Below are 15,619 nucleotides of genomic sequence, written 5' to 3'. Positions count from 1 at the left end.
TTACAGCTCAACAACAAAAAGGCAACCCAACTAAAAAATTGGAAACATGGGCCGGCCCCGTGGCTCGCTCGGGAGAGTGTGGCGCTGGGAGCACCAAGGCCGCAGGTTCGGATTCTATATGGGGATGGCTGGTGCACTCACTGGCTGAGCGTGGTGCGGGCAACACCATGCCGAAGGATGCGATCCCCTTACCAGTCAAAAAAAAAAAATTGGAAACATACTTGAAAAGACATTTTTCTAGAGAAGACATACAACTGGCCAATAAGTACATGAAAGAATGCTCAACATCATTAGTCATTAGGGAAATGAAAATAAAAACTGTAAGTAGTATTTCACAGTCATTAGCCTTTGTATCCACTTGCCAGTCTATAATTCATGGAGTATATTCCTGTTCAACAACTGGCTGCCTGGCGAATACAGTCCATCTCAGAGCTGTTTATGAGCATAGGATTTAAGCAGAACAGTAATATTCCAGATCCTAGGGACCAATGGCAAAAGGATATAAGCTGAGCCTTTATTTCCTTAATTACTTTAAGGTGTTGGAAACTTCAGAATTCAAATCTTGCCTAGCTTGTGCAATGCCTCTATAGCAAAATGTGCTTATCTACAGGGGCCCCCTGAAGTCTGCCTAGCTATTAATCAACCACCTGCATTCCTTGCTTCTGTAACCTTGCTTGCATATCTGCTTAGGTCATGTGAATTCTGAGAAGCTGAAACCAGCTTGCTTGCCTGCTTAAGATATATGTTTAGAAACTGAAACTTAAAGAGTCCACCTATAAAAGGCCCTGTAAGACCTGTGTTTGGGGCCCAGAACTTTAGAGTGTTAGCTCGTCTGTGGCCCACCAGTGCAATAAACTTCTGACTTGCCAACTCTCTTGAGGGTCTGCCACTTTCTTGCTGAATCCATTCCATAACAAAGACACTGAGCTATATAGCTCAGTTCACACACACACATCTTAATCTAAAGGATACTCCTGTGGCAATAGGATGGGGAGGAGGGCTTTAAGTTTTATCTACTGCTTTAACCAACTTTCACTCCACTGTGTTGGAGTATGGTAGACAGCACTCTTCCTCATTCTGCCATCCTGCTTTGTATTGATATTCTCAACCATCCAGATATGTAGGTCTGGGGCCTCTTTTAAATTCAAACAATGGTAGGTAATTTCTTTGGTATTCTTACTTGCTTGCTTTTCCATTTGACTCATAAATAAGAAAAATATGATAAAAAATTTAAACCATCAAAAAATTCTGCTGGATATTGATTATAATTGCAGTGACTAAGTTAATTTTAGCATACATCTTTTAATCCAGATTTACTGTGTATTATTGTTCCTGTATGCTATCTATCTGAAGTAAATTTCAGTCTCCACCCCCTGCTTCTACTGTAATGGCTTCACATCATTTTCCTTTTCCATTTCCTTTCACCACTGTTGGGAACCAGTGCCCAAGGGGAGATGGTAGGGAATTGACACACTTATGAAATCAGGAGGGCTTTTCTCAAGCTGCTGGCTTGAGAATCACCTTTTCAAAGAATGTTTTTACATTCTTTCTATACAGTATTTAGCCATGGAAAACATATATAACATTGATTTGCATGTTCTCAAACTTTGTATTAATAATTGATACTATATCATACAAAATACTCTCTAGTTCAATTTCATTAATTCTATTTTTGAGATTTATGCATGTTGACAGAAGGATCTCTAGTTATCCATTTTAATTTGCATTCTAACATATTCAGCCTAATGATTATTTAGATTGCTTTCAACTTTTTTTTTGTTTTTTGTTTTTTAAAAGATGACTGGTAAGGGGATCTTAACCCTTGACTTGGTGTTGTCAGCACCACGCTCAGCCAGTGAGCGAACCGGCCATCCCTATATGGGATCCGAACCCAGGGCCTTGGTGTTATCAGCACTGCACTCTCCCGAGTGAGCCATGGGCTGGTCCTGCTTTCAACTTTTTATCCTTACAATGCCACAGAGGACCTTCTTGTACATCCCCCTGAAACATGAGGAGAGACCCTATAGAGGTTTAGGTGTGGAATTGCTGGGTCATTCATATCTCCAACTTTCCTATATATTGCCAAATTATGCTAATACAACTGCTTCCAATAGCACTATATTAATGTTCCTATTGTTCTACATCTTTCCAGTAATTGCCACTGTGATGCTTTTGCCAATGTGATGATTTTGAATTAGTTCATTGTGGTCTTATTTTGCATTTCCCTTACTACTAATGATGTGTATTATTCTAATATGTTCAAATCCATCCCTTTGCTAGTGGTATGAAACATTATTATTATATGCAAAGTTTCTACAAATGGATTAGACTCAATAATTTTCTTGCTATTTTTAAGAACTTACACTTCATAGATGAATTTCAGAACAAACCTGTGAAATTAAAGGGCAAAAAGATCCATTGAGGAATTCTGGTTGGAATTACAGTGAGTTTGTGAAGTAGGAAGAATTGCCAACTTTATGATCTTTCATCTCTTCAGCCTAGGCTACATAATACTCCTCGATTTATTTTGTTATTCAATTTTCTGTTTAGAAAATCTAATGTTTTATATTTAAGTATAGTAACTTTACTGTCTCAGCCTCTGAAAGTTTAACTCCATGAGAACATGGTCTTAGTACTGCTCACTTTTATCTCCTTGTGTCTAAAACATTGTCTGGCACTCAATATTCACTGAATGAAATGAAAGCCTGTATTAATGTATATATTTGTCCATAGTTTTCCTTGCTCAATACCCGTTTGATTTCAATTTGAAAAAACGGGATAAAAAAATTGGAAACTTTACATTTTTCTCTATAGTATGAAACAATTTGCCTGCTTTCAAAATTACTTGGATTCATCCACACAGTTACCTGGGCCTGGTGCCATTTTATGGGACCATATGCACTTCTGTGTTTCTTGGGGGTTTTTTTTAGAGTTAATTGTGATCATTTCTATTCTTTCCTTGATCTAAATGTAAGTTCTGCGTTCTTCCCAGTTACTTCTATTTTCTTATTTTAATTGGTTTATCCTCTTCATTCTCTTTAGAAACTTCCTAAAACTCGTTACAAGTATTATAGTTCTATTATCAATTACTCACCTAGAGTAAAAAGACTCCCACTTATGTTCTAAAATTTTTAGATCTTCCCCTTTTGATCTGGTCCTTCCCAGGGATGCTGTACTTTGTCCACTAAGGAATCTTGCTTTAGTTGTGAGGAGTAAATGAGTTAATATATGTTGAGTATGTGGAACAGTGCCTGGTGCTCAGCACTCAAATACATGTTAGCTAATACTATTTATGGAATATCTGCTATGTTTGATGTGCTATGTGAGGTACTTTACATGCAAATTTGTCATTCAATATGCATCAATCCACAACAGACCTTATTTCATTTAATACTCACATTTCTATAATACAGTGTCCTTTATTACTAAGAACTTAAGAAAACCCTGAAGTTTAGATAAGCTAATCAAGTTGCTCAAAGTCACACAATGTCATAGTAGTGGTAGAGTTATGATTTTCCAGAATATAAGCTCTTGGTCCTCAGAAATACCTAGCACCCAGAGAAGACTGGAATAAAATAAGGCTGAATGGTATGTAAAAATCATATAATGGAGAGCTTCACAGACAATTTTAAAGGTTGTGGATGTTAGTCTAAGAACAATAGCAAGCAAATAACTAGAGACAGTGATGTGTGTATTTTTATACTTTAAAAAGATCAGTTTGGGTGTACTACAGGAAATTAATTTAATGATAGCAAAAATGGATATAGAAAGGCCTGTTACAAAGCTACAGCAGTAATCTAGGTGAAATGAATCTTAGACTAGGGTAACAACATTAAAAATAGAGAAGAGTTTAATTCCAGGAACATCTAGGAGATAGGATCTACAGTACTTGGTGATTGATTGGGTTGGGTGGTGAGAGTGACTCTCCAATGTGAATTCTCTGATGATGAGCAAGGTGGGCATGCTGTCTGAAGGTTTTCTTGCATTCCTTACACTCATAGGGTCTCTCTCCAGTATGTATTCTCTGATGTTGGGCAAGGGAGCCACAGTAACTGAAAGCTTTTCCACAAACATTACATTCATAAGGTTTCTCTCCTGTATGAACTCTCTGATGTTGAGTAAGGGATGAGTCATTGCTAAAAGCCTTCCCACATTTAATGCATTCATAGGGTTTCTCTCCAGTATGAACTCTTTGATGTTGAGCAAGGTAGGCAATCTGGCTAAATGCTTTCCTACATTCCTGACATTTATAAGGTTTTTCTCCAGTATGAATTCTCTGATGTTGAGCAAGGTGTGAATTCTGGCTGAAGGATTTCCCACATTCCTTACATTCATAGGGTCTCTCTCCAGTATGTATTCTCTGATGTACAGTGAGGTATGCACGAAGGCTAAATGCTTTCCCACAGACATTACATTCGTAAGGCTTCTCTCCAGTATGAACTCTCTGGTGTTGAGCAATGGATGATCTATTGCTAAATGCTTTCCCACATTCAATACATTCATAGGGTTTCTCTCCAGTATGAACTCTCTGATGTTGAGCAAGGTAGGCAAACTGGCTGAAGGCTTTCCTACATACCTTACATTCATAAGGTTTTTCTCCAGTATGAACTCTCAGATGTTGAACAAGATGTGCATTCTGACTGAAGGCTTTCCTACATTCCTTACATTCATAGGGTTTCTCCCCAGTATGAATTCTTTTATGTTGAACAAGATTTGATCTCTGGCTGAAGGCTTTCCCACATTCTACACATTTATAGGGTTTTTCTCCAGTATGAATTCTTTGATGAAGAGTAAGGGATGAACTCTGGCTGAAGACTTTTGAACAGTCAGTACATTTCAAAATTTTCTTGTCTGTATAGATACTCTTGGGCTTAATAGTCATTACACTTTTTTTATAGATTTTTTTATGTGTGTCATGTTTATATACTTTCTCCTCTTTGGGGATTATTTGTTGTGTATGAAGCAGCACGTTCTGATGGAAACTTCCCCACGGTTTGTTAAATTCTTGTTCTCTTTCTTCTTCAAAGGTGATTGTCTCTTCCTTGAAATGTGTCTTCTGATTAAATTGCCTCTCAAAATGGCCCTCACATTTCCACTCTTCTGTCAAACTGCAGTACTCAAGGCCATAGCTTGTAAGTTTTTCTATTATCTTCTGAGATGATTGTTCTTCGTAAAGACTCTGCTTGGGAATTAATTCTTCAGTCTCACACATAGATCCCCAGCCTGGAAAGTAATAATAAGAAAAACATGTCTCCTCTACTGTGTACCAGAAATTACATTTATGAAAGTATGTATGTCAAGGAATTATGTAAATTCAATAACAAATAAAACCTGCAACAATATCAGCTTTCATAGTGCTTAAGTGTGCAAGAAGAGAAATTGAAAACAGGGCATACAAAAAGGAGGAATAATTAGAATTATAAAGAAAATCAGTAACATAAATCTCAGGGTAAGAGGAATGAATTATGGATGTGGTTGAACTTTGTTATAATTTTTTGCCTGTATTGATACAGACACTGAAAGTCTCCATTCTTATAGCTGCTTCATTCAAAATCATTCATTGAACAAATATTTACCTTCTGCAAGGCACTGTTCTAGATGCTTTCAATATCATAAAACAAAGATCCTTACCTTCATGGGCCTTGTTTTCTTAGAGGAGATGGAAAATAAATGACAAATTTTATTGTATCTTAGAAGGTACTAAGTGCTATAGAAAAAGAAAAGCAGGGTAACAGAGATAAGGATAACAGAGATTAGCCATGCTGGCAAAGTCAAAGGTAGGAAGAATCATTAATAAGGTAACATTTAAGCAAAGGTTTGAAAGAAGTGAAGAAGTTGGTCACTCAGATTTCTGGGGAAAAGCATTCTGGGTAGAAGAAATAGCTGATTTGAAGGCCCCAAAGTAGAAGCATGTCTGGTATGTTTGAGGAAAATTAAGAAGGCCACCATGGCTAGAGTGAGTAATAGAAGATGAAGTCAGGAGGTAAAGGGTAACAAGATTATTTACATTTTATAGGCTTTCTAAGTAATTTGGCTTTATGCTGAGTGGGATGGAGAGCCATTGAAGTGTTTTGAGTAGAGAAGTGATATCTGGTTGCTGTTTTATGAAAATACTGGAAGGTGGGAAGCAAGGGGAGATGACAGGAGACATATTATTATAGTAATCCAGGTGAGAGATGACAGTGATTCAGACCAGAGAGATATCAATGAAGGTATAGTAAGATGGTCAGATCCTATGTGTATTTTATATCCTGACAGATTGGATGTGGAATGTGATTGAAAGAGATGAAACAAGTATGCCTTCAAAATTTATGGTCTGAGCAATGGAAGGACAGAAGAATAGTCATTAACAATGATGGGGAAGGGCAGCGCTACAGTAGATTTGGGTGGCAAGGTATGGAAGATCTGGAGTTCAGTTTTGAGCGTATTAAATTTAAGGTATTCTTTAGAGTTTAAAATGGAGACAGACTTTGACAGGTGAACATTTGACATGGGTTTGTTTAAGAGAGGTCTGGACTAGAGATTTAAAATTAGGATTTGGCAGCGCATAAATGGCATTTAAAGAGACTATATTACCAAAAGAATGAGTGCAGATAAAGAGAAAAGAAAGGAGTAAAGAATAAACCCTAAAGCACTCCAACATTAAGATATTTGGCAAAAAAAGAGGAAATAAGCAAAAGAGATTTAAAAGGAGCAAATGTAAACAAAAAGAAATCAGGGCTGAGAACTTTAATACCACATGATATTAATTTTACATGATATTAAAGGTTATAATGAAAATCAACTTGTTTAATGATTATTCTGAAAAAATAAAACACACACACACACTCTCTCTCTATATATAAAAAAGCCACAATATATTGAAATACTAGGCAAGAAATGTAACCAAAATAATAATAACAGCTAATAATAATAGCCATTAAAAAGAATTATGTATACATATAGTGGGTTGGCAAAACCCACACAAATCATTAGGTAAATAAAAAGCACATAATAGAGTGTAGGAGCTACAGGAAAGATTGATTACCGTACTATTTATATTTCTACATTTTTATCTAATAAGAATGTATTATTTTCCAATTTTAAAATCAATTTTAAAAAGCAATAGAAGAAAGTATAAGGAGAATAATTAACATTAGAAAGATACTTTTAACATTGACAACCACCACCACCAAAAGGAATAAACTTTAGAAATAAACTTTACAAGAAATGAGCAAAACCTTTAAAATTCTAATGAGGGAAACACCCCCTCCCAAAAGTTTGAATAAAGGGAGAAGATGCACCCTGTTTTCATATATGAAGAATCATCAATATAAAGCCATTAATTCTCACTAAATTCATCTATTATCTCCATTCAATTACAATCAAATCCTCATCATAACTCTTTAAAGAATTGTGTAATAAAGAATTTGGCTGGCCTTTGTCTCTGGTTCCCAAGAAGTAACCTCTAAGCCCTGAGTGATAGAAATGTCTTTGTTATTCACAGTGGCCCCCTTGGCCTATACCTGATAGTTTATACTAATGAGGTGCCTTATGGTGGGCCTCTGGTTTGTGCTAAACAGATGACTGGATGGAGGTTAGCCAAACCAGAGAGATCAATCATGTGATTAGAAGGTTCAGGCTTTGAGCCACCATTACATCAGACCACTTATGTGAAGGAAAGGACTGCTGGAGAATGAGTCACCTGGTCAATGATTCGCTCAATTTTCCCTAAATAATGAAACCCCAGTAAAAACTCTGGGCACAAGTTCAGAAGAACACTTCTGGATGGCAATATTTCTTTAAATATTTAATAATGCTTTCAGTATTGAGATGACAGGAAGACCCTGAGGATAACAGAAGCTTTGTGTTTGTGACTTTTCCAGACTTAGTCCTTGTCATCTCTCCTTTTGACTGGTTCTGACCTTCTGCTGCAATACAATTATGGTTATAATACTACTACTCTTCCCTGAGTTCTAGAAGTCACTCTATTGAATTATCAAACCTGAGGGTGGCAGAAATGAGGGATGCCCGGGAGCCCCAAAACATGTGGCTGGTGTATTTGAAGTGAGTGCAGACTTGTGGAGCACTGTTCTCTCAGATTGTGCAGTTTGGCAAACTTATTGTGGAAAAATATTTTAAGTCATGAATTTTATTAAAAAATAAAAATGTCTCCAGGATAGACCATGTTAGGCCACAAAACACAGCTTAAATTTTAAAAAGATTAGGCCTCCTTGGCCAATCAAGTGGGCAGGTTGCTGGGGTGCCTCCACCTCCTCTTCCTAAAGCAGTGAGGCCCAGAAGAGCAGCATCCACTGGAACCCAGGTCCCAGCCACCACCACACAGAGCACCCCACATTCAGGAAGAAGAGTAGAAGTGGAGGCAGCAGCAACAGTGGTGGGTGGGAGCCAGAAAGGCCCCGATCGAAAAGCCAGTGAGGGTTGCCAAGCTACTCCTGGAGGAGGAGCCATCCCAGCCCAAGGAATCACCACTACAGAAGCAATACAAACAGCACTCACCTTCATGGCACACTCACTGGTGGCTGTGAAAAAATGCCTTGGATGCACAATAAGATAGGTGATCCAGAAGAACTGTTCACAAAATTAGAACGTGTTTTAAAGGAATTGATAACTGTACCTAGCGAGTGGTTGCTACTAAAATCACAGACCTGAGAAGTTGAAGATGAAATAGAAGACATTCACCAAAAAATAACTGTTTTGAGCCAGTGTGACAACGTCTAGGTAACAAAATACTATCGGTCATATTTAAAGGGTTCGAAATTATGGATAACAATGGAATACCTGGGTGGTGGTTCAGCACTGGATCTTCTGCAAGCTGGTCCATTTGATGAATTTCAGATCGCTACCATGCTAAAGGAAATTTTGAAAGGTCTGGACTATCTGCATTCAGAAAATAAATTCACCAAGACATAAAAGCTGCCACTGTCTGGCTCTCAGATCAAGGAGATGTTAAACTTACTGACTTTGGAGTTGCTAGCCAGCTGACAGATAAACAAATTAAAAGAAATATCTTTGTGGGAACTCTAGTTTGGATGGCTCCTGAAGTTATTCAGCAGTCAGCTTATGACTCAAAAACTTACATTCGGTCACTGGGAATTACTATTAAACCAGTCAAGGGAGAGCCACCTAACTCTGATATGCATACAATGAGAGATGTTTCTTATTCCAAAAAACAATCCTATAACTCGTGTTGGAGACTTCTATAAGTCTATTAAGGAGTTTATTGATGCTTGTCTGAACAAAGATCCATTATTTCGTCCTATAGCTGCAGAATTTCTGAAACACAAATTCCTTGTAAAAAATTCAAAGAAGAATAATTATCTGACTGAACTGATGGATTAATTTAAAAGATGGAAGGCAGGACACAGTGATGATGAATCTCATTCCAAGTACTCTGATTCGGAATCCACCAACAGGGAAAATAATACTCACCCTGAATGGAACTTTTCAACAGTGAAAAAGAAGCCTGGTCCAAAGAAACTACACAATGGGGCAGAGCAAGATCTTGTGCAAACCCTGAGCTGTTTGTGTTAGATAACTATACCTGCATTTGTTGAACTTAAATAGCAGGATAAGAATAATGCGAGCAGGAGCCACGCAACTGAAGAACTCAAAAGTATTGCTGTGGCTGAAGCTGCCTGTCCTGGCATCACAGATAAAATGAAGAAACTAAATGAAAAATTTCAAAAGTGTTCAGCAGATGAATCCCTCTAAGAAACTTCTTGTTATTGGCTTGTTTCATATGGACCCAGACAAACCCACCAAATGTACTTCCAGCTTAATAATACTTAACTCATGAGCTTCGTGTGCCTTTTGGATCTTTGTAACATTGAACATTTGGAAGAAGCTATTCAACTGTTTTGTGATGGTGTTTATCATTTTATATTTTAAAGGATTATTTTATAAGAAATAACTTTTTTTTTTTGTCTTTTTGTCTTTTTTCGTGTCCGGCAATGGATCGCAACCCTCAGTGTCGCGCCTGTACCGGACCGGGACCAGCAACAGGATCGCAACCCTCGGTGTCGCTCCCGCACCTCACTCAGCCAGTGAGCAGCCAGTCTATACGTGGGATCCGAACCCTCGGCGGGAGCGCCGTTGCACTCCCAAGCAGCGCACTTCAGCAGTGCGCCACCGGGCCAGCCCAGAAATAACTTTTAATACTACAGTTTCACCTGTATTCTAGTAAATGTTGAGATACAGTTTTCCTTTTACTTATTATTTTTTAAGTTACTTGTTATGAATACCTTTCATATTTTGATCTTTGGTTAACTGTACACTCATGAAACATACAGTGTACTTTGAAAGTCATCTTAAATACTCAACTTCTGTAAATCATCAAGCTTCAAAAAGCTTTTTAAAGATTTTTTTACACAAGCATATTCTAAAAATTACTATTGGTTAGGAGGTGGAGATATCAGACCTTTTCAAAACAGAAGTTTTTAATAAGCTCTTGGAAATGAAACCTGGAAAAATATTAACTCTTCTACCAAATTGTTATGATATTCCTGGCAGCTCAATGATTATCACATTTGAGAGTCCTGTGTTTGGAGCATTTTCAAGCAATCTGTAGAGGTACTTCTTGACGTGCAGTATTTACCTTCTCTTTTAGAAGACGCAATTAACCCTTACTTAACATGATAAGACACTTAAAGAAATACCATTTAGCCAAGGATGGGATTTTTGTAAAATGGAGGAATTAGTCTGACTTCATTTTTAAAATCTTCAGCTCAAATTACATATTATATGCTTGGACTTGGAGAGTTTTAAAGAAAGCTGATTGTCATGTGATTAATTATCTGATTAACAGGTAGGAATATAACTTACACCAGCACATTTTTGTCATGGTAGTAAACTGTCCTATAAACTAATCATACATTTTTGTTCTTCATGTTTATTAGTACATAAGCATCATTTGTTCATTTTTGAAAGGGTATTTAAATGAGCATTTTCTAGTTTGTATGCAAATAACCATAGTACAGGAAAATACCCATAGTACAATAGCGATAGAATTATTGATGTTAACTAGTTTTTTTTTTTTTTCCTTTTTGTCTTTTTTCGTGACTGGCAGCGGATCGCAACCCTCAGTGTTGCGCCCGTACCGGACCGGGACCGGGAACGGAATCGCAACCCTCAGTGTTGCGCCCTCACCGCACTCAGCCAGTGAGTGGGAACCGGTCTCCATATGGGATCCGAACCCTCAGCGGGAGCGCCGCCGCGCTCCCAAGTGGCGCACTATCCAGTGCGCCACCGGGCTGGCCTGCACAAGTCATTTTTTAAAAAATTGCCAAGTATTAGAAGATGTTCTTCAAGTAAAGAATATCAGTTTTAGTCAAAGTGGCCATTACATCCTCTTTTTTGAAAAATAATACAAACAAACTTTCTCAAGTTGTGCCACATACCAAGAAAATTCTTTTGATTGATGCCTATACTATAACAATTACTTTTAACACATTGTATTTTGAAGTAAAGGTCAGGTTAAATTTTTCGCCTGCTATGTAACTGAAACTCAATTACAGTTTATAATTTTAAGAGGTCCAGAAATAATTTTGCAACTCATATCATAGGTTAAAGGAATACTTTTGTAAAAATAAAAGCAACAAATTTATAAATTGATTCTTTGAAACTTTACAACACAACTGCATCACAGATATAAATTGTATTGCTTATCATTATAGTTTATTAATTTTGTAAACTGTTTCTAGGTGAAGCATACTTTAGTGTCTTGGGGATACTAAAAATAAATATTTAAATTTTATGGCCAAAACTTTTTTTAAAGATTAAAATCATACAAAGTATCTTATCTGATCACCATGGAATGAAATTAGAAATCATCAGCAGAAGGGAAACTGAAAAATCCATAAATATGTGGAAATTAAATAACACACTCTTAAACAATCAATGGCCAAAGAAGAAAACACAAGGGAAATTAGAAAATATCTTCAGACAAATGAAAGTAAAACCACAATATATAAAACTTATGGATGCAGTGAAAGCAGTGCTAAAAGGGAAAACTGTAACTGTAAATACATAAAAAAATAAATAAATTGCAAATCAACATAACTTTACACTTTAACAAACTAGAAGAAAAGCAGCACAATATATAAAACTTATGGATGCAGTGAAAGCAGTGCTAAAAGGGAAAACTGTAACTGTAAATACATAAAAAAAATAAATAAATTGCAAATCAACATAACTTTACACTTTAACAAACTAGAAGAAAAGCAAACTAAACTCAAAGCTAGTAAAAAGAAGGAAGTAATATAGATTCAAACAGACATAAACAAAATAGAGAACAAAATAATAGTAAAGAGAATCAATGAAACCAAGTCTTTGCTCAGAAAAGATTAACAAAACTAATAAACCTTTAGCTAGACTAAGAAAAAAAGAGAGAAGACTCAAATAAGTAAAATCAGAAATGAAAAAGGCAACATTACTAACAATTTTAAGATATAAAATGGATCATAAGAGAGTGTTATGAACAACTGTTCCCCAACAAATTGGATAACTTGGATGAAATAGACAAATTTCTGGAAACATACAACCTACCAAGACTGAATCATGAAAAAAGAGAAAATCTACAGAGAGCTATATATAATGAGTAAGAAGACTGAATCAGTAATCAAACACCTCCCAACAAAGAAAAACCCAGGATCGGATGGTTTAACTGGTGAATTCTACTGACAGTTAAAGAAGAATTAACACCAGTCCTCCTCAAACTCTTCCAAAAAGTTGAAGAGAACGGAAGGCATCCTAACTCATTCAATGAGGCCAGTATTACCCTGATACCAAAGCCAAAGATACTACAAGAAAACTATAGACCAATATCCCTCATGAATAGCGAGGCAAAAATCCTCAACAAAATACTAACAAACAGAATCTAACAGCATATTAAAAAGATTATACACCATAACAAAGTGGGATTCATTCCTGGAATGTAAGGATGGTTCAACATATGAAAATTCATCAGTGTAATACATCACATTAACAGAATGAAACAAACCACATGATCATCTCAATTGATGAAGAAAAAGCATTTGACAAAATTCAAAAACTTTCTATGATAAAAACACTCAACAAAATAGAAACAGAAGAAAACTTCAACATAAAAAAAAGCCATCTATGAAAAACCTACAGTGAAAATCATATTCGATGATGACAAACAAGATTTTTCCTCTAAGATCAGGAACAAGGCAAGGATACCCACTTTGTCACTTTTATGCAACACAGTACTGAAAAGTCCTAGCCAGAGCAATGAGGAGAAAATAAATAAATTAAAGACATCGAAATTGGTAAGGAAGAAGTAAAATTATCTCTGTTCACAGATGATATGATATTATATGTAGAAATCCTAAAGATTCCACAAAAAACTATTAGAATAAAATAATTCAGCAAAGTAGCAGGATACAAAGTTAGTTCACAAAAATCAGTTGCATTTCACGCATTAACAATGAATAACCTGAAAAGAAAAAGAAGAAAATAATTTCATTTGTAACATCATCAAAAAGAATAAAATACTTAGGAATAAACTTAACCAAGGAGGTGAAAGACTTGTACACTGAAAACAAAACACTGCTGAAAGAAATTAAAGATGACACTAATAAATGGAAAGACATCCTATGTTCATTGACTGGAAGACTTAATATTGTTAAGATATTAATATCCAAAGTGATCTACAGATGCAATGTAATTCCTATCAAAATCCCAATAAATTTTTTTCCAGAAATAGAAAAATCCATCCTAAAATTCATATGAAATCCCTGAATAGTCACAACAATCTTGAAAAAGAAGAAAGTTGGAGGTCTCACACCTCCTGATTTCAAAATTTACTACAAAGCCATAGTAATCAAAACAGTGTGGAACTGCCATAACGACAGACATATAGACCAATGGAATAGAATAAACAGCCTGGAAATAAACCCTCACGTATATGATCAAATGATTTTTGACAAGTGCCAATACCATTCAAGGGGAAACGACAGTCCTTTCAACAAGAAGTGATGGGAAAATTGGATATCCACATGAAAAACTATGAAGTTGGACTCTTACTTTACTCTATATACAAAAATTAACTCAAAATGTATCAAAGAGTTAAAACTATAAAACTCAGAAGAAAACACAGGGGAAAGCTTCATGACATCAGATTTGGCAATGATTTACTGGTATGACACCAAAAGCACAGGCAACAGAAGAAAAAATAAGTAAACTGGACTGCATCAAAATTAAAAACTTTTGTGCAGCAAAGAACATTATCAACAGGCAACCCATAGAATGGAAGAAAATATTTACAAATCATATATCTGATAAGGGGTTAATATTCAGAATTACAAAGAAGTCCTACAACTCAACAACAACAAAAAATAACCAAATTCAAAAATAGGCAAAGGACATGAATAGACATTCCTCCAAAGGAGATATACAAATGGCCAACAAGCACATGAAAAGACATTCAATATCACTAATCATTAGGTGAATGCAAATCAAAACCACAACAAAATATCATGTCATATCCATTAGGATGGCTACTAGAAAAACAAAAAAAACCAAAAAATAAATGTTGGTGGGGATGTGGAGAAAAGTGAAACACTTGTACATTGCTGGTGAGACGTCATATCCATTAGGATGGCTACTAGAAAAACAAAAAAAAACAAAAAATAAATGTTGGTGGGGATGTGGAGAAAAGTGAAACACTTGTACATTGCTGGTGAGAATGTAAAATGGTACAGCCAATATGGAAAACAGTATAAAGTTTCTCAAAAAATTAAAAATAAAATTACCATATGATCAATTCCACTTCTGGGTATATACCCAAAAGAAATGAAAGCAAGGATTCAAAGAGATATTCATACACCCATGCTCATAGCGGCATTATTCAAAATAGTCAAATGGCAGAAGCGACCAAAGTGCCTATTGATATACGAATGGATACACAAAATATTGCATACGTACAATGGAATATTATTCAGCCTTAAAAGGGGAGGAAATTCTGACATATGCTACACCATGGATGAAACTTGAGTGAAATCAACCAGTCACAAAAATACAAATTGTATATGATTCCACTTATATGAGGTACCTAGAGTAGTCCAGAAATACAGAGACTAGATATAATAACAAACATGCCTCGTTCAAAAAAAGATCACAATGTTGTATAAAATACAGAAAACATCTTTTTAGATGTATTACCAAGCTGGCAAAAAATTAAGTTAAACTCCAAGACGTCCAAAAGACTCCTGAGGGCCGGCCCGGTGGCGCACTGCGCTAGTGCGCCGCTTGGGAAGCGTGGCTGCGCTCCCGCCGAGGGTTCGGATCCCACATACAGACCGGTTCCCGCTCACTGGCTGAGCGAGGCGCGGGGGCAACACCGAGGGTTGCAATCCCGTTGCCGGTCCCGGTCCGGTACGGGGGCAACACTGAGGGTTGTGATCCGTTGCCGGACATGGAAAAAGACAAAAAAAGACACACACACACACACACAAAAAAAAAAAGACTCCTGAAAGCACTTTCAAGTAACTAAGGAAGAATTGAAGCTGGGAGTATCAATTTATCCCTGGTGAGTTGGAAGTTCTTAGGCACATCTAACTGGAGTTTTTGGAAAAGAAAATACAGAGAATGGGGGAGT

General features: G+C 36.4%; 1 protein-coding gene and 1 pseudogene across 3 annotated transcripts in view; one reads left to right on the top strand and one right to left on the bottom strand.

Annotated features, from left to right (window-relative positions):
• Nucleotides 1-2,353: 2,353 nt before the first annotated feature.
• ZNF570 (zinc finger protein 570) overlaps nt 2,354-15,619 on the bottom strand; it is a 30,755-nt gene continuing 17,489 nt past the window's right edge. For all 3 annotated transcript variants that reach the window (XM_008588088.1, XM_008588089.1, XM_008588090.1), the window contains exon 5: nt 2,354-5,223. In XM_008588088.1, the coding sequence (XP_008586310.1) occupies nt 3,881-5,223 (1,343 nt within the window). In that variant the 3' untranslated portion in view covers nt 2,354-3,880. The remainder of the gene's footprint in view (nt 5,224-15,619) is intronic.
• LOC103603540 lies at nt 8,156-9,715 on the top strand (annotated as a pseudogene).

The sequence above is a fragment of the Galeopterus variegatus genome, unplaced genomic scaffold (genome assembly GCF_000696425.1).
Source record: "Galeopterus variegatus unplaced genomic scaffold, G_variegatus-3.0.2 Scaffold4671, whole genome shotgun sequence".
Taxonomy (NCBI): Eukaryota; Metazoa; Chordata; class Mammalia; order Dermoptera; family Cynocephalidae; genus Galeopterus; species Galeopterus variegatus.
The sequence above is the reverse complement of the archived record's forward strand: the minus strand, read 5'-3'. Positions and strand labels throughout refer to the sequence as shown.